The 17,900-nt window shown below is 32.1% G+C and overlaps 2 protein-coding genes and 1 non-coding gene across 9 annotated transcripts; 1 reads left to right on the top strand and 2 right to left on the bottom strand.

Annotated features, from left to right (window-relative positions):
- The first annotated feature begins 450 nt into the window (after positions 1–450).
- Positions 451–4,996, top strand: LOC103485661 (F-box protein SKP2A). Of its 4 annotated transcripts, XM_008443348.3 has the most exons (6): positions 552–581; positions 898–1,249; positions 2,282–2,331; positions 2,722–3,070; positions 3,144–3,285; positions 4,371–4,996. In XM_008443348.3, the coding sequence occupies exons 2-6, from the start codon at positions 1,202–1,204 to the stop codon at positions 4,739–4,741; spliced, it is 960 nt and encodes a 319-aa protein (XP_008441570.1). In that variant the 5' UTR covers positions 552–581; positions 898–1,201; the 3' UTR covers positions 4,742–4,996. The 4 variants fall into 4 exon arrangements, with proteins under 4 accessions (XP_050938772.1, XP_008441569.2, XP_050938771.1 ...); XM_051082815.1 differs by lacking the exons at positions 2,282–2,331; positions 4,371–4,996 and adding an exon at positions 3,399–4,223 and having other exon boundaries at positions 451–581; XM_008443347.3 differs by lacking the exon at positions 2,282–2,331 and having other exon boundaries at positions 453–581.
- A 212-nt stretch (positions 4,997–5,208) lies between these two features.
- Positions 5,209–15,542, bottom strand: LOC103485662 (chaperone protein dnaJ 10). Of its 4 annotated transcripts, none has more exons than XM_051082812.1 (10): positions 15,219–15,542; positions 11,918–11,977; positions 11,713–11,831; positions 11,448–11,601; positions 10,738–10,867; positions 10,327–10,485; positions 10,053–10,231; positions 9,767–9,847; positions 9,324–9,467; positions 5,209–5,489 (listed from the first exon to the last, which is right to left on the bottom strand). In XM_051082812.1, exons 1-10 carry the CDS (start codon positions 15,381–15,383, stop codon positions 5,409–5,411), a joined length of 1,272 nt encoding a protein of 423 aa, XP_050938769.1. In that variant the 5' UTR covers positions 15,384–15,542; the 3' UTR covers positions 5,209–5,408. The 4 variants fall into 4 exon arrangements, with proteins under 4 accessions (XP_050938769.1, XP_050938770.1, XP_008441572.2 ...); XM_051082813.1 differs by having other exon boundaries at positions 9,324–9,464; positions 15,219–15,541; XM_008443350.3 differs by having other exon boundaries at positions 11,749–11,831; positions 15,219–15,536.
- Positions 15,543–15,811: 269 nt separating this feature from the next.
- Positions 15,812–15,883, bottom strand: TRNAQ-UUG (transfer RNA glutamine (anticodon UUG)). The gene has a single exon. It is a non-coding gene; the product is annotated as a tRNA-Gln (tRNA).
- Positions 15,884–17,900: the final 2,017 nt, after the last annotated feature.

Genomic DNA, 17,900 nt, shown 5'->3' with positions numbered 1-17,900 from the left:
TTGGGATCATGATCATTCATGTAACAATCCACCCAAAAATTCACCAATGAGTTTTTTTTCTTTTTTTTTTTCTTTTTTTTTTTTCTATAGGATGAAAAGGAAAAGGAGGGGTTTATAAAGAAAAAGGTGGGTTTTGGTTTGTGGATGAAATGAAAAAGGAATTGCTTTCGAGTGCGGCTTCGGTTTTCAACACATGGAATGGAACCTTCTACACACACAAAAACTCGGACTCTATTTCCCGAAGGATACAAAATGAAATTAATATTTAACAATGAAAGAATAGAAAAGTAAATAAGATTTTTTTCTTTTTCTTTTTTTAAAAAAATTGAATAAAAGGATCCTTTTCCTTTTCTAGGTCCTACGCAAAAAGACGAAAGTGGGTCCCATTGAAACTCCCGAAGCCCATCCTCACACGCACGCATGATGCTTTCCACGTGGCACCATCTCCATTCCCCTTTCTTTGCCACCGGACGTTTCCTCCCTCTCTCTCTCTCTCTCTTTTGCGTGTCTTCTATTTTATAGACCGTTTCACCTCTTTTGCTTACGGGAATCTCTTTGTATTCATCTTCAATCCTTCCGAGGTAATCACTCTGGAAACCTTTTCTTCATTTTTATTTGCCCTTCACCTCTGATCACCCCCACCCTTCTTGTTTTTCTCTGATTTTAATCTTTTCTTTCCTACCTTCTCTTTATTATTCCTTCAAATTTGAGGTCTTCTTTGTAAGTTTTGTGGGTTTCTTTGTTTTCAACTATTGGGATATAGACGTAGAACTCTATTTCTTTTCAACTGGGTCACTCTGTTTTCCTTGAAACGGAAGAGCGTAGAATCAGGTTGTAACATTCTTAGTCTGTTGTGTTTGTTACTCTGGTTTTTTATCTTGTGTTTCTTTGCGTCAGGCGGTAGAAGCGACGAGATTCTGATATTTTGAGGCTGGTTTGATAAGGTTTAGGTAACGGGAGGTTTGGGGGATTTGAGTGAAATGGTTGGCAAAGAAAACTTGAGGACTGAAGATTTGAACTTGTGCTTTGAGAAACTAATGATGCTTGTTGGTGGTGATGGGATGGATGTTGGTGCTAAAGGAGTTAAAATGGATGGTGGGGTGATAGCAGGATGGAAAGATATTCCTATGGAGCTTCTGTTGCAAATTGTATCGCTTGTTGATGATCGAACTGTTATTGTAGCTTCAGGCGTGTGTCGTGGATGGAGGGATGCTATTTGCTTTGGCCTTATCCATCTTTCCCTCTCATGGTACTTCCTTTTGACTTGCTTTGGATGCCTTTAATAACTATTTGGTTTTACTTTTTCCTTTGAAAAATTATGCTTGTTTTCTCACAATTTGTTAAACAAATTTCTTACCATGGCTTTGTCTTTTTTAGATAGAAAACATTTGAAGAAACATTATACAAGTTTTTTAAAACTATTCTTTGAGCATGGATTTTGAGAACATTTGTGAGAAGTAGATAATAGAACAAAAAGAATTCATAGGTGGGAATTGTGTTTGAAAGCTCAATTTGTTATCCAACGAGGATTTAACCTCTTATGTGACTCTAATCATATTGAATTGTATTATTGTTACTTATTAGTCGTTTCGTCCAGGGCTTTCAGTTGTTCGACATCTTGTTTCTATTGATTTTCTCCTTGTGTTATTGTTTCACTTTCATATTATATGATGAATTGGACTCCTTCCTTCTGGTTCTATTAGTATTTTATTTTGTAGTGTTTATATTACTTAATTCCTCGAATCACAACAATTTATACAAAGGCTTGGTTGGATGGGAAGGGTGATAGTTGATCTGGATGCCTTTGATTTTTGTATGTTTAAAAATAAAACACTGTTATTATTGCAAACAGGAAAATTTGGGTTTTGATATTGTCCCCTATTGTAAACTTTGCCCAACATATTATGTAAATTTCGTCAATATATTATTGCATCCCAGTCCCTCTAAAGTTGATAGGGCGCTTCAGCACGTATTTATAAGAATAAAAAAAAGCCTTCTTGAGAAAGTACATAGTTGTTGTATCTCAATTGAAGTGATCCTGTTTCTCTGCTACCTTTTTGAGGCCGTGAGGGAGAAGTAGTGGATTGGTTTTTACTTTACTTTATTAGGATGGAAAAAACTAATTTTTTTCCAGCTACTTTTGTGTATAATATCTTTGCTCGACTCTTTATGTAAAGAAGATTGTTAACCTTCCATAGTTATCAAATACTTATTTTAAGTTCTCCCATTGCTATGATAACTCTGTCTTTGGAGGTTGACTTATAAATCATAAACATATCAGGAACGGTGCAAGCTTGATTTTTGTTGCTACAAACTTATGACTTTTATTTTGTAAGTATAGCTTCAACATTTACTTTTAGACATTTATATACCAGAAAGATAAACTTTTACTTTTAGACATTTATACGTTTAATGAATGACATCTATTTTGATGTTATGTAGGCCGCACCACATTAAGCTCTTGTACCCTTGACTGGTGCATGCTAAACTCGAGTACATCATTATTATTATATGAATTTAAATTATCAACTTAGAACTTGTTGGAAGTACTTTAATAGTGATTTGCTACACCAAGATATATGCTTGGCAAGGGAAGTTGTTCTGTAGTCTCTGTTTTTAATTGAAACGGAGTGTAAAGATATACAGATTAGACATCTTTCATGACATGAAAATGGATAGACAACTTAGTTAATTGCTAGTTGGTATCCCTTTTTGTTTCAGGTGCAAAAAGAACATGAACAACTTGGTCCTATCCCTTGCTCCTAAATTTGGGAAACTGCAAAATCTAATCTTGCGCCAAGATAAACCCCAGCTTTCCGACCATGCTGTTGAGACCATTGCTAGTTACTGTCATGATCTGCAGGTCCTGGACCTGAGCAAAAGTTTCAAGCTCAGTGATCTCTCGTTATATGCTCTGGCTCATGGTTGCCATGATCTTAAGAGACTTAATATTAGTGGTTGCACTGCATTCAGTGACACTGCACTGGCTTATCTGGCCAGTTATTGCAGAAAGCTAAAATTTCTTAATCTTTGTGGATGTGTCAAAGCTGCATCCGACACTGCATTGCAGGTACAAACTACAGATTAAGCAAATTTAGCTTGTTTCAAGATGAATGATGTAATCAACTTTTGTCCATGTGTAGGCTATCGGACAATACTGTAATCATTTGCAATCTGTAAATCTTGGGTGGTGTGAAAATGTGACTGATGTGGGTGTGATGAGTTTGGCGTATGGGTGTCCCGATCTTCGAACCCTAGACTTGTGTGGCTGTGTTCTAATTACAGGTACATCTCTTAACTCAATCGACAGATTTTTATAGATTTATATTTAGTGAACTTTGACTCACGATATTGATCTGGAGGGACTGTTAATGAACTTTGAAGCCTTACCGTTACAGATGCCATGCCAACTAGTCAAATTACACCTTACTCATGGCCCTCCTGAAAGGTGTATCGTTAACCTCAAAAATCCTTTACTCTCTTCCATTCCTTCCAGCTCTGATTGCTATCAAATCTATGTTTTTTTTTCTACACAAGCAATATGATTTTTTTATTGTCAAGCAAAGTCCTTTGCTTCATGAAGTTGATGGATTGAAACAAAATCATGATTTTCTTCAATGTACCTTAGAAAGGAAAACAAATAGCATCTCTCCTCATGGGTTCGAACTCAATGTTACCACTTTTGTATTTGATGAGGGGGTAAATGACTTTTGGGCTTCTTGTATTTTGTCAACAAAATAAGCTCTAAAAATTTAGGCTCAAAGCTCAGACGCACTACTTTTTACAAAAATGGCAAGAAACAAGTTCAAGTGACACATCATTTGATACACTTGATACATTTATAACTTCTTCACTTGATACACTTCTCTCCTTAGTGTATGCAATGTGACACATTTTAAATATCCTATTTTTAAATTGCTGCCGACAACAATCTCCCATGATTTTATGTGAGTGGCATCCTAGAAGATCCTTGGTTAGACTATCAAATCAAAATCACTTCTTTTAAGAGAACGGCTCTGTCACCTCTTTTTATGATTTTCATGAAGAAGCCTTTTCCTCAGCTACTCTTATTGTCTTGGTTATGTGAAAAATTCTTTGTAACTATGGGAAATCCCTCAGATCTGAACTTCCATCTTTTGAGAGTTTCCTCTTGCATAGGTGAGGGCAAGTGAAAGCTATTTTGTCAGAATAGTCGTCTCACTCTCATCAGAAAGTTTGTCCAGGTGTACATTGAGCGTGTGTTTTTTTCTCTCAAATTCTTGTTATAACTCTTTTATGATTGACGGAAATGATGATTTTAAATGTTTAGAACAATGGCTAGTTTATAATAGTGTAGCTCAATGTTGTTGATTATTTTGGCTCATGTGCAGATGATAGTGTGATTGCTTTGGCAAATATGTGTCCTCATCTGAGGTCCCTTGGCCTCTACTATTGTCAAAACATTACGGACAGAGCGATGTATTCTTTGGCACATAGCTGTATAAAGAACAAACCCACAAAATGGGGAACAGGGAAAGGCAAGAATGATGATGATGGTCTTCGAACTCTCAACATAAGCCAATGCACTGCTCTTACTCCCCCTGCTGTTCAAGCAGTCTGCGATTCATTTCCTGCTCTCCACACCTGCTCGGGTCGCCATTCTCTCATCATGAGTGGCTGTCTAAATTTGATGTCTGTGCATTGTGCTTGTGCAGTCCAAGCACACCGTGCGTCAACTGCTTTTCCTCATTCAGCTCATTGAACACGAGAGCCAGTTTACTTTAAATTATTAATATTCTCGAGCACTACCCTTTTCCGGGAAATCACGATGTGGTTGTATATGTACATGTTCCTCGGAAGAACGGGATCTTGGATCTGAACATACGAGGACTTTGTTCTCCAATGTCCTCTCGGTCTCTCTCCTTTTCATGTGTAAATATGTAGCTTACGGACATTAAGTTGCCAAGCCTTGTTTGGAACACATGCTTGGTAATCTATGGAAATGCCTTGAATATCATGAGTAAGACTTCTGGAAAGGAAAAAGAATTGCGACAGAGTACTTGACAACTAAAAGGTACTCTAAATCTAATTAGGAAAAGAACTATTAGCAAAGAAAGAAATGAGACAATCGGCAATTTGGATGGCCGTGGTTATAAGTTACCCGACTTGAGATATGATTTCGTACTAAACAAACTGTAGCACCATTGTTTTCTTTATATTTGCAACCGGTTGGAGAAAAATAAAATATATGTGGTCTGTGATATCAAGAAAAAGTAACGTTGATTGTACATGATGCCAACTTGTAGCAACAAGGGAGACCACTGATTTTAGTTCAACCACATCATTTGTCAACACAATCGAAGGCTTTGAGCCTTCTATGCTTGTTGAATGATGAGAGATAAACCTTCTTTCATCAACAGATATATTTATCATTTGCTTTTATACACAATTTCATCATCGTCAACATCAAATGCTGGGTTACAGAGGCATCTGAAGAGTCTACCTATACCCTGCACGACATGAACAAATAATATAGCACTTCAACCGTGTCCATGTTCCGTTCAGATAGTAGATTAATTAAATGGAAGTATTATTGATTTTAGTTCAATCAAATGGAAGTACTATTAAATAGAAGTACTATTAATGAAGAATAAATAGACTTACCAAGTTTGATTAACTAAAGAAACATATCCTTTGATGGCATAGAAAATTAAGAGAGACAAAACCTTAAAAAGACTGAGGTGTGGTTTTTAGAATTTCTATTCTTCTGATTTATTCGAAAACAATTGAAACCTTTCAATAACTCCAAAGTTGGATGCTTAAGTTTTGAAATCTCAAGTTTGTTGTTGATATGCCTTTTTTAGGAAAGTAGTTGTCGAAATAATTTTATTTAGTAAATCTTATTTCATTTAGTAAATCTTCAAAGTACTTGAAAAGTTTAAAATTAACAAAATTGTTACTAACATGTTTAATATGAGACAAGTAGGTGTGGGAATTTCTAAAAATGTCATGATGACAACTCATTATTAAATGTTTCAGAAAAACAAAAAGAATTTTAAACGCAAAATTAGAAGCTTGTGAATGACTATGTAATTTAACATAACTATTGTGTTTGGTGGTTCAATTTCTTGTTATTTATTTATTATTTTGTTTTTGAGAAAATAATATTGTTTTGGTTGGATGTTGAAAAAATCTAGTTGTTGAGATCCGTTCCTGGTCGTGCAGGTTGGTTGAGACTCTGACGTTTTGAACTTTTTGGATTGTGGGTGTTTGGTTAGTAGAAAGAATAATGGGTTATGGTATCGAGTTAATTGCGAATAAAAAGAAAAAACTAAATGTGTGCGTGTTATCCTTGGTGAATCAAGTATGTAGAAAAAGCTTTTTTGATTGAGAATTAAAAGTGAGATTCGAGGTTGTTGAAGATAAGATGCAACTTGACTAATTGCTTAAAGTGACCATTGATTAAGGGGTGGTCTTCCTTTGTGATGTTTATGCAGAATACTAGTGATCGGTTTTATTATTTCATCAGTCAATAAGAAAGTGTCACTGAGTAGAAAAATCAAAGTGGCTCTAGATCTGTTTTGGTTTCTGTTTTGCAGGTTGCTCATATGCCTTCAACTGACTCTTCCGTTCCATTGGGTCATTCAGTTCCTATTGTAGCTATTGTTTCACTTGGGGTTTCTACTTTTGTTGCTCCTCCTCAGTCTAGTGATATCGCTAATATGTTTTTTTACGACTTTTACATTATCCCATTTGTGCCTGTTGCTTCTCAACTTGTCTTTAGTTTTGCTCCGCCTTCTTTAGTTCCAAAGGCTCCTCGTCGCCCTCCTACCAAAGGGCAAGAGGTGGTCTCTACTAAAGTTGGTAGACATAAACTTCCTCCTAGTGTACGTTTTGTTCCTATTAATGAAATTCCGTTTCATTATGAGGATAGTGTACATAAGAGGAAGTACGTTGTTCAACATCGTATTGCCGATGAATTGACTATATCTAATTAGCATCATTCATGCACTCCCATTATTGACCTGATCACCGGTGGTGGTCTCCTACCTACCATCACTGAGGTTGGTCACTTCTATCCTCAGCTGATTCGAGAGTTTATTGTTAATCTTCCTACTGATCTGAATGACCCTAGTGCCTAGGAATATCAGAAGGTACATGTTCATGATTTTAGTTTCTACATCTCTCCTACTCTTCTTAATTTTTTTGAAGGTATCCTTGTTTGCTGGTTTTTCGGTTGTTCTCCCGTCTCATGAGCAGTTGGCTTTGGAGTTGTCTAAGGGTACTACGCATTCTTGGCCTGCTGATGGTCAGTTACCTACCATTAAATTGAGTGTTAAATATGTAATTCTCCACAAAATTAGCATTGCAAATTGGTATCTAGCTACTAATGTGTCTGCTATTTCTACCACTCTTGGTAATTTAATTTTCTTGATTAGCACTGGATCTAAGGTGGATGTTGAAGATTTTGTTTTTCATCATGTCTTGCGGTATGTGGATACGTTTGGAATCACCATTCCTATCTGCTTTCCTCGACTTCTGTGTGGGTTTCTTCTTTCGCAAAATCCTTCCATCCTCATTGAAGCAGCCTCTGCAGGTCCTACTCTCGAAGTTTTATCTCTCAGTTATTGGTTGTGTTAGGGGTCTCATGTGCCTTTCTGCCCGTTTTTGTTCTCCTCGATCTGATCCTCAGTCATTTGCTATTGATATGAGGATTCCATATGTTGGGTTAGTCTTATCTTCTGAGTTGTCATTTCATCTGGTTCAATTGTTGTCTGGTGAATCTCAAACCCTTAATAGTTAATGGTCTGTTTGGTAGGCGTTCTACGGTTGACTCTATGTTGCATGCTCTTCACTCCTTAATTGCAAATTCTCAGGATGGGCCTTCCGATTCTTCTGGACCTACTTCTGTTTTTATGTGTAGGGTTGATTGGTTTGGTTTTATCTCAGTACAATAATATAGTTTTTTGTTTCTCTCTTTTGTTTTCTTTTATTGCCCTTTGTTCGGATGGTTGATTCTGTCTTTTGGAATAAAACGTGTGAAATGTTTATTTCGATTCTGGTTGGTTTCCTTCAGTTTTTCTATTGGTTGTGTGATGTTTATATTATGTGCCCGGGCTATCTTTCTCTCTAGTTGTGGCTATGGTTGTTTGGTGTTTACTAATGTGCTTGTCTGAACAAATAAAGGAAGTTGGTCCCAAGGAAGAGTTTGTTGTTTTGGTGGTCTCACTTCCTGTCATTTATTCATTATTTTGTTTCAGAAAAATATTATTGTTTAGGCTGCGTTGTTAAGATTTGTTTCTGGTTGTTGAGATTCATTCCTGTCTATGCAGGTTGGTTGATTCTCTAGCGTTTTATTTATCTTTATGGTTTATGGGTGTTTGGTTAGCGCAGAAAAAATAAGAGTTTATGTCATTGTTCTGATTGTGATTGAAGAGAAAAAGCTGAAAGTGTGCTTGTTCTTCTTGGTGAGTCAAATATATTGATTAACTTTCTTGTTCATTGAAAATCAAAAGTGGGATTCAAGATTGTTGAAGATCAAATGTGACTTGATTAATTGCTTAAAGTGATAATTGGTTAAGGGGGAGGTCTTCCTTTGTAATGTCTATGACGAATATTAGAGATTTGTTTTACTGTTACATGAGTTAGTAAGAAAGTGTCACTAAGTACAAATGTTGAAAATGTGTGGTGAATTCTGCATTGATAGTCATAACTCTGTAATCATGAATTATATTACAAGGCAATACAAAATCTCTTGTCATGGGTCAAGGACCCCTAGATGTAGATGCAGTGTCTGTGCAGATTGATTAGATAATTGTGTTTATTTTTTCTCAAAAACTATAAAGTTGCTTTTTCCATAGCTTGTAAATTCGTGTGTACATTGATGATTCAAGTCTAAAATTAAAGAAAGCGGTAGGATTTTGGGTAATAATGGGATGCATTTTAAAATAAACACATGTGCTTCAATTTAATAGAAGAACTGAAGAAGTTTATAAATTTAGGTTAGATAATTGTGTTTAGTACGATTTTGGACGCAATTGGAAAGATAAAAACTTATGAAAAAGCTTGTCATACTTTCAGGAAACAGAAAATGAACGAGTCCATTACTCATTCAGGTAAGTTGGTCGTATTTGTATTTCTTATGGTTTGTATGAGCTTAAGAAGAAAACCTAGCGTCCCGACTAGCAACGTTGGTTTACAGGAGCTACATAAAGAGTCAAGTTGGTGATCGATTCTAACCTATATATATGTTGTTAGCAAAACTTTTCTGTGTAAGTTTCAATATACTTGAGATAAAGTGGATCCCTTTTGTATGGAAAGAGAAGGAGAGTTGATGTACTTGCCTGAGTAAGAAAAGGAGTTCGATACGACAGTGGTCTTCGAGGATCATCCTCATCATCGCTGCTATCTGAACTTGTTCCTTCGTCATCTACTACAGAAGCACCTTTCTTTCTTGACGTTCCACTATCTTGCGCCTGCTTCTCCTGCTGATGAAGACATTGAGTAGTTTTAAAGACAAGACCTTAAAAACTGGATCATTATCACTCTTATTCTTAAAAATACATCATCAAAATGCAAAACATCTTGACATTTTATAGTGGTGTGACTTTGACATCAGAGAGGAGCCACTATATCCATTAAAAACCATTATCACTAGATCCTTGTATGAAAATCCAAAACTTGTGGGACATCAACGAAATTTCAGTAAAACTAAGAAAACTTCAATAATGAAAAAAAATGTTGCTTGGCCTCTGACAATCAATAAAAACAAGAGAGAATATTCAACCTGGAATATCTTTCCAAGAACCTTCAGAGCAAGAGCGCGAGCTTTTAGTTCTTCCTTTTTAATAGTATTATCATGTAGCACCTGAAGAATAAATTGAACAACAAAACATTCATTATATGTGCCCAATAACTAATGAATTTTTTTGTTTTCAATATCAAAGTACCAATTCAGCCAATACTTCCCAAGTCCTAATTTCCTAGGAATCATAACTAAGTGCAACCAACTTCCCTAGATAATTTGATAAGTTCCCAAATATGTTTTATAAAGAGAGAAAGAGAGAACTCACCATTTGGCACACATTTATAAGAGTTAGTTCGATGTCAACCACGTTAAGCTTCCACAAAGAATTGAGGAATGTGTCTTTATTCGCTTGAATATGCGATTCAATATCAGTTCCGGGGCCACTACCATCCATTTTAAATTGCCTGCTAATATCATCTTGAAGTTGTAACAACTGAAATGCACCTGGATACATATAAATAGTTGAAATTATTAAGTAGCAAAATACTCAATCATCCCTGGGAAGAAGAAGACCAAGTGTGAGCTTGAGATCTTCATGCCTTTTGCAGCTGTTATTTGTGACTTCCAAAAATGTCCCTTGTTGCGAAACCATTCGGCCACAAATGGCACACCAAGATAAATGGCTCTCTTTCCAAGCTCTTGTGCTGCTTGTCTAGAATAAATGTAGCCTATAGTGTGCAATATATTAACGCCAAAAGCTGCATGTCCAAGATAGAGAAAATTACAATTATCAAAGTAGATACAAGATGGCTCCTGCATCAATAAGCTTTCAAGAAAGTTTCGCGATCTTATTAATGTGTCTTTCCACATGGCTAGAAATATAACATTCTTGAATAGAATAACATAAGAATTGTAACAAGAGACGGTCAAATTTAGTAATTAAATGAAATCTTAAAGGAAAAGGGCGGGAAAGGAAGAGTGTAATTGCCATATTATATAATAGTTCTTACCTGCATCAGAAAGTCTTTTAGCTTCAGATTCAGCATGCTGTAAGAATCCATCTTTATCACCTTGAACATATTGATTAAGAAAACCCTCAAGTATGCGTGCAAGTTTTTCTTCTCTTTCTCTCTGGATAGCCTACAATAGATAAGTTTCATATCGGGGATGTGGAGATGGTTTAGAGAAAGTGAATCTTGAACACAAGAACATACTATCCATGCAAATAAACATCCCCTTGTCTGGAGCATGGAAGAGTTCGATGTTATGTGCTAACTTTGTGGGAAGCTAAAACCACAGCCTCTCATAGATGTTGGAATCTTTTCAGATTTAAGAGACAAACATGTGTAAAGAGAGAAACAAATAATAAAATAGATTTATGTTCCTAAGAGTCCTACCTAGAAAAGGAAAAACAAAACAAAACAAAAAACGAAAGAGAATGTGGTGGGCAGGAATAGAATTCCTTATAATCTAAGATTGCTTCTAGATATAAAAATTGTTTAGAGAAAGGATTGACTACCAAATAAACTGTTGTAGCAAGCATATTATAAGCGACAACCCTATGCTACTACAAGCAAACATTATTGCCCAATATATAAGAGATCTATTACAAAAGATTTGTTTGATCTGTCACTCTGCAAGTGTTAAACTAAAAAACAAATCTATGTTATAAAGATACGCACTTATTGAAACATGTAAACACGATATGGCATATACTTGCCTTTAACTTATCATGTAATCTCTCTGGATTGCCAGATTCGCTCTCTAATTCAAATGAGGCCATTGATGCTACAGCTAAATGTCCAATGTAGTTCTCAAATAATTCACTTCCAAATAAAAGTGCAAAAACAGCAGTAGGGTCAAGCATGGATTCCCTGAACATCATAAATCCAATAATGTCAAAAGAAAGAATAGCACAGAACAGTACGGAGGAGAAGAAATCAGTTTAACTAAAAAGAATGACATCAGCGTGGATGAAGGAATACCACATATACAAATGAATCTCAATCAAGAGATCTAACCTAGTAACACTATGCTTCCCATTCCTATCATAGGCATCTCTTTGGATTGCATCACTCAACACTTGATAAGCTTCACCCAACGCCTGCGGAAAGTAATTGGTATATAGCAAACAACTTCAGCAGCTGAGGAAAAGTTCCGCATTATGCAAAACATTAACCATATACATGCCTGAAACCTTTCAGCAGCTTGAGGATCATTCAAATTCTTATCCGGATGGACTTGTTTCGCCTGAACGAGAACAATTAACTCAAATATGAAACTAATCAAACAATTCTTATCCCATTGTCATTCAATTACAATTTCCATCAATTGACTTGTTGCCACGTACCCGAGACAAAGCAGCCGACGTCTTTAAAAAGTGATTGATTTTAAAAGCAAAAAAAGATAAAGAGTCGCCACCAATCTTTTTTTTACGGTGTGATTGGACATCGAAATAAAGTAAATAATTTTAAATGAAATAAAAATTGGTTTAGAGTTGAGTTCGGAAGTCATTTATGTACGAGAAATGTATTAGCATATGTTCAGAAAACGGTAGCCAAATTGAATCTCTTGAATAAAATTCATTTAGAAAAAATGTCTTATTTCATTGCTTACCACTCAAGCAATGATAACATGAAGTAAGTGGAATATGTTCATTAATTAGACTATATTGAGAAAAAAATCTTCTCAGGAAAAATTATTACAATTTCTTAAAATCTATCCTAGGCTAATCTTTAAATGAAGATTTTTTTTTAAAAAAAACATTGATTAAATTCATTTTTCTTGGGATCATTCAAAGATATTGATCCCTCATTGTAAGAATCTAGAAATACGGACCCTCAGAAATTTCTAGATTCTATCGGAAGATTTTTTTAGCAAAATCGATGTGTGATTAGGAAACATTATAAAATATATATTTAATTTAAAAAGATTCTAAGTGGTTTAAAAAAGAAAATTTAAAAAAGATTTCAAAAGTATATAAGTACATGTAATTAAGGTTAAAAATATTTTAAAAACTTCAAAAAAATTTAATAAACGTCAAATAGGAATAATACATCATAAACCAAATCAAATATACCACACGATAGGCAAATAACATAAGATATTAATGCATGCATATAATAATTATTATGATAGTAATAAAAATAAGTTAAAAGAAAAGGAAAAAAAGATACATACTAACCATAAATAAAATAAAGAAAAAATTAAATGAAATAATAAACAAATATATATATATAATTAAATAAATAAAAGAAAAGGAAATAGAGAGGCGGCGGTAAATTAAAAATAAAAAAATTTATAAAATAAAATAATAATATTTATAATAGTAATAAAAATAATAAGAAATTAGAAAAATTATAAATATAAAAAAACTACATAATTAAATGAATAAAAGTTATAAAAAGAAAAGAACAAGGGTTGCTATATATACATAAAATAATAATATTAAGAATAATAATAATAAGTTAAAAAGAAAATTATAAATAAACGAAAACCAATAAAAATTAGAAAGAAGAAAAAAAATTGAGAACAGACGGGTGGCGGCACCATAAAAGAAAATAATAATAATAATAATAATAATAATAATAATAATAATAATAATAATAATAATAATAATAAAATATAATAATAATAATAATACAAAAACTTTTTACTTATATCTTTTTCTTTCTCTCTGTTTTGGAAAAAATTAAAAGATTTTTTTTATAGAATAAAAAAAAGAAAGTGGCAAAAAAAACATAAGAGATTTTCTTTATACATTTTTTCTCTCTTTATGTTAAAGAAGAGAAGAACCAAATAAGGATTCAATCTCGAAGTAAATTAGTTGTTGTATAAGTTGGGAATCATTGAAAGCAAATCACTACTTAATGCAACTTCCAATTAAATTTTTCCTTTATTATAAAATTATATTTAGAGCAAAGAAAAAAGACAAATAAATAAATAAAAATAAAAATGATAAATAAAAAAAGTTGAAAACCCACCTTTTGAAGAGTTTCTTCAAAGAATTTTTTGACAAAGATTCTCTCTAAATAAACTTTTTTTCTATTTCTAATACCAACTTCCTATCCAAATTATCAAAGTTTCCTATTTATAGACCTCGGTATGCTACAAATTAGAAAATTTAATAAATATAAAATTGAATTAGATATTACGTAATTTATTAACTTTCTTTTTTCTAAAATAATAAAAATATGATATTGATAGATTTTGTCCAAAATGAATTTATTTGTTTTTTTTTCTAAAGTGATAAACATAAGAGGTCTTTTCAAAAATATAAAAAAGCGGCAAATTATTTACATTTATAAAACAATTCTAAAAATGGAAAAAGCACAGAGGTCCAACAATACCCTTCAACAATGCCCCTAATATATTTGGTGACGCGATTGGTACACGATCCTTTAATTAATTAGGTACACTATTGGTACACGATCCTTTAATTAATTAGGTACACGATCGTTTAGATTTGTCTACACGTACCCCAAATCTAAACCATTTTTTTTCTTCAAAATTTGGTATACGATCGTGTAGATTTGGCTAGACGATTGTTTAGATTTTGGGTTCCAAATCTAAAAAAAATTAAAAATTTGATATTCGATCGTTTAAATTTAGCTATACGATCTAGCTATACGATCGTTTATATTTGGGATTCCAAATCTAAAAAAAATTCAAAATTTGGTATATGATCGTTTAGATTTGGGTACACGATTTATTTTGGTTACTCTAATTTAAATTCCTAACCAAATTTTTTCAATATTCTTTATACACAATTTTTTAGTTTTTGGTTAGTCTAATTTAAATGCTAACTATTTTTTTGATTCTTTATACACTTAAAAAAGAAAAGAAGAAAGACGATACCATGAAAAAGAAGAAACACAAATAAAAAGAAATAAATTTGGTTACCCAAATCTAAAAAACAAGGATGGAGGTTAAATGAATATTTAAAAAATTGCTAAATTTATGGGTTTTGTTACAGGCCTGTAAATATTTCAATAGTTTATTATATTTAGAAAATTTCCTAAACATAAATCAAAATATGATATTAAAAGAATTTTGTATAAAATAAATTATTTTATCTTTTTCTAAAATGATAAATCAAATATGATATTAAAAGATTTTGTATAAAATAAAATATTTTATTTTTTCCTAAAAAATATAAAAATAAGTCAAACGTAATAATTTTTTTAAAGAGAGATATTTTTATTAATAATATTTATTTTTTCTTTTAATAAAAGATTTTGCAAAAATAATAATTATCATAAGATTTTATAATATTAAAAAAATTTAGAATTTTTTTAAAATAAATAAAATTTAGAATTTTTTTAAAATAAATAAAATTTAGAATTATTTTTTTTAAAATAAATAAAATCTTAACGAATATTACAAATACTAAGTATTTTTTAAAAAAATAAAAAAATAAAGGATAAAATAAGGTGACGAATAGAACTCACAATCCTTGAAAAAAAAAAGCAACCAATCAGAGGAAACAAACCTTATGATAATATGCCTTACGAATCTCCTCCTCAGAAGCAGAAGGACGAACGCCGAGAACGTCGTAATACTCAGTATCGTTCACCATTTTGGTGAAGAGGTAGATCAAGGATCTTCTGCAGCAGAGGAAGCTCCAGCAGGAGTGGGAGTAGAAAGTTGAGAGCATAAAAATGGGGAAAAGTAGGAGAGAGAGAGAGAAATAGGGCCATTTATGATGGAAGAGTGTTGGGTTCGCTTCGCCCACCCCACCGCCCACTAGCTTCTCGTGCCTTTCCAGTTCTTCACTAATAAACTAATACAAAGAAGAAAACTGCTTTTTCACGGGAGCAAACAGTATTTTTTTAACTGTCAACATGGTGGCGCTTATGATGCACCGCCAAAGTACTCTATCTTTTTCCACTTTTGCTTTTTGCGACCTCAGAGTCAGAGCCCATTTGTATATCGCCACGTGTACTCATGTTTTTTGTCGGCTTCTTGTTTGGGCCTTCATTTTATGGGCTTGGGCTTATCACCATTTCTCTCATTGCCCCCACAACGATGTCATTTTGGAAATTCGGAAAATTAAAAATTATATATATATAAAAAAAACAGTGAAGGTCCTACCGGGAGTCGAACCCAGGTCGCTGGATTCAAAGTCCAGAGTGCTAACCACTACACCATAGAACCAATTGTTAAACATAATGTTAATAACTTTATATATATCGAATTTTCTAAATTATATTTGATTATCAATTTCCAGACAGTAAAGTGGAATTGCTAATAGATAAAAAGGAATTGAGATCCATTCCAGTGGTAACATTTCAAAATTAAACCATCCAAACTTAGATAGATTATTACGATTTCTATAATTATATGGGTTTGAAGACTCAATTTTAATTGCTTTGAGGGATAAATATGTAATTAAAATGGAAAAAAAAAAAACAAAACGTGTAAATATTAAATATTAGTTTTTTAAAACACGAGAAGAAGGTTAGGATGGTCCCCTTAGAGTCTACATCCTCGTAAAGGCCAACTTTTCCATCTCTCATAATGATTGATTATAGCTGTAAAAAAGGCAACTTTAATAATTGATGTGAAAGTTATTTTAGAAATATTAAATATTAAAGAAAACAGATTTTGTTTCCCCCACACATGATACCTCCATGCATAAATAAGCTATGTTATGAATATCATTAATATAAGATATTTACTAAAAAAGTTGATGTAGGAAGTAAATATTATATACTTTATTCCAATTTGAGAAAGATCGTTTTAATTCGAGTTAAACTATCCTTTGGTTTTATTCTATACTTTCACTTTGCAAAAAAAAAAAAAAAAAAAAAAAAAAAAGTGTTAATTTCAATCATTTCAAATCATTATTCAACACTATTCTGATTTTTATTAGTAGACGAAGTAGACTCTATTTTTAGTTTAAGAATAAATTTATTCTTTTAAAAGTTGCTTGAACTTAATTAAAATATTTAATATTGTATGTTAACTTTTGAGAGAATATTTCAAATCTACTCAAATTTCTTAAAAAATTTAAGACTAAAAACAATGTGATATAAACAGTGTGGTTGTCCAAATTTTGGGGCTACAATTCACTAGCTAATATAATTTTGGTGCTCTCCTTACCACACTATTTCAAGTCTCAAATGTTAATTAAAAAATTACATACACACTTATAATACTTCATAGGTAATACTGAATTGTTTATAAATGATAAAATTGTGACTTTTGAACGGATGTTTTTAAAACCGATGATAATTTTTTAGGTAAAATATCATTTTGATCTGAAGTTTATTAAATTTTAGTCTACTAATTTTCTTTCATAAGGGAAAGTTATAACAATATTTGACAAAATATAAAAGGTTATAATTTGGATTTTTTTTCAAAAATAGAAAAAATAAACAAATTATTTATCCTCCATGGAATAAAAGTATTAAAATACAAAATTTATTATACTTGATTTTTCTATGATACGTAAATATTTTGTTAAATGTTATATTTTTTACAATTTTCCTTATATATTATTTTCATATTTTTATTAAATTTTCATAAGATAGTTATGATGTTAATCGTTAATTATATATAGACCTGTTTCAAAAATAATTTCTATAAAATAGATGATAAAACTTTTTATATTCACATACAATTACTATTAAGGTTGACAATAGTTTTAAAAAGTTTTTTTTTTTCACTTTTATTTTGTAGTTAGTTTCTTTGTTTTAAATTTAATTATATATCAAATTTTGATAATATTTAATTTATTTTTTAGAAACTAATATTATCTCTCTAAATTATGGAATAATTTCGAATTATATTATATTATTGAAAAAAAATAGGCACACTTATAAAAAATAAAGAGTTAATAGGAATTTTTAAAAAGAAGAACAAAACGCAAAACTATTTACATCGTATGGAACAATTTTGAAATATAAAAAACCTAGAAGCCCACAATATGAAATAACAAAAATACCATGCGATTAATCGGCCACACACACGTGTAAAAAGCTTGGTACATGATCATTAGACATTGATACATGATCGTTCAAGTCTTGGTAAAACAATCTTGGTACATGATTTTGTACCAAATCTAAACTATTTTGTACCAAGTCTAAATGAAACGATCATGTACCAATATCTAAATGATCTTGGTACAAGATCTTGTACCAAATATAAACGAAACGATTGTGTATCAGTA

Source organism: Cucumis melo, chromosome 3 (assembly GCF_025177605.1).
Source record: "Cucumis melo cultivar AY chromosome 3, USDA_Cmelo_AY_1.0, whole genome shotgun sequence".
Taxonomy (NCBI): Eukaryota; Viridiplantae; Streptophyta; class Magnoliopsida; order Cucurbitales; family Cucurbitaceae; genus Cucumis; species Cucumis melo.
This window is presented reverse-complemented; position numbering and strand designations above follow the sequence as displayed.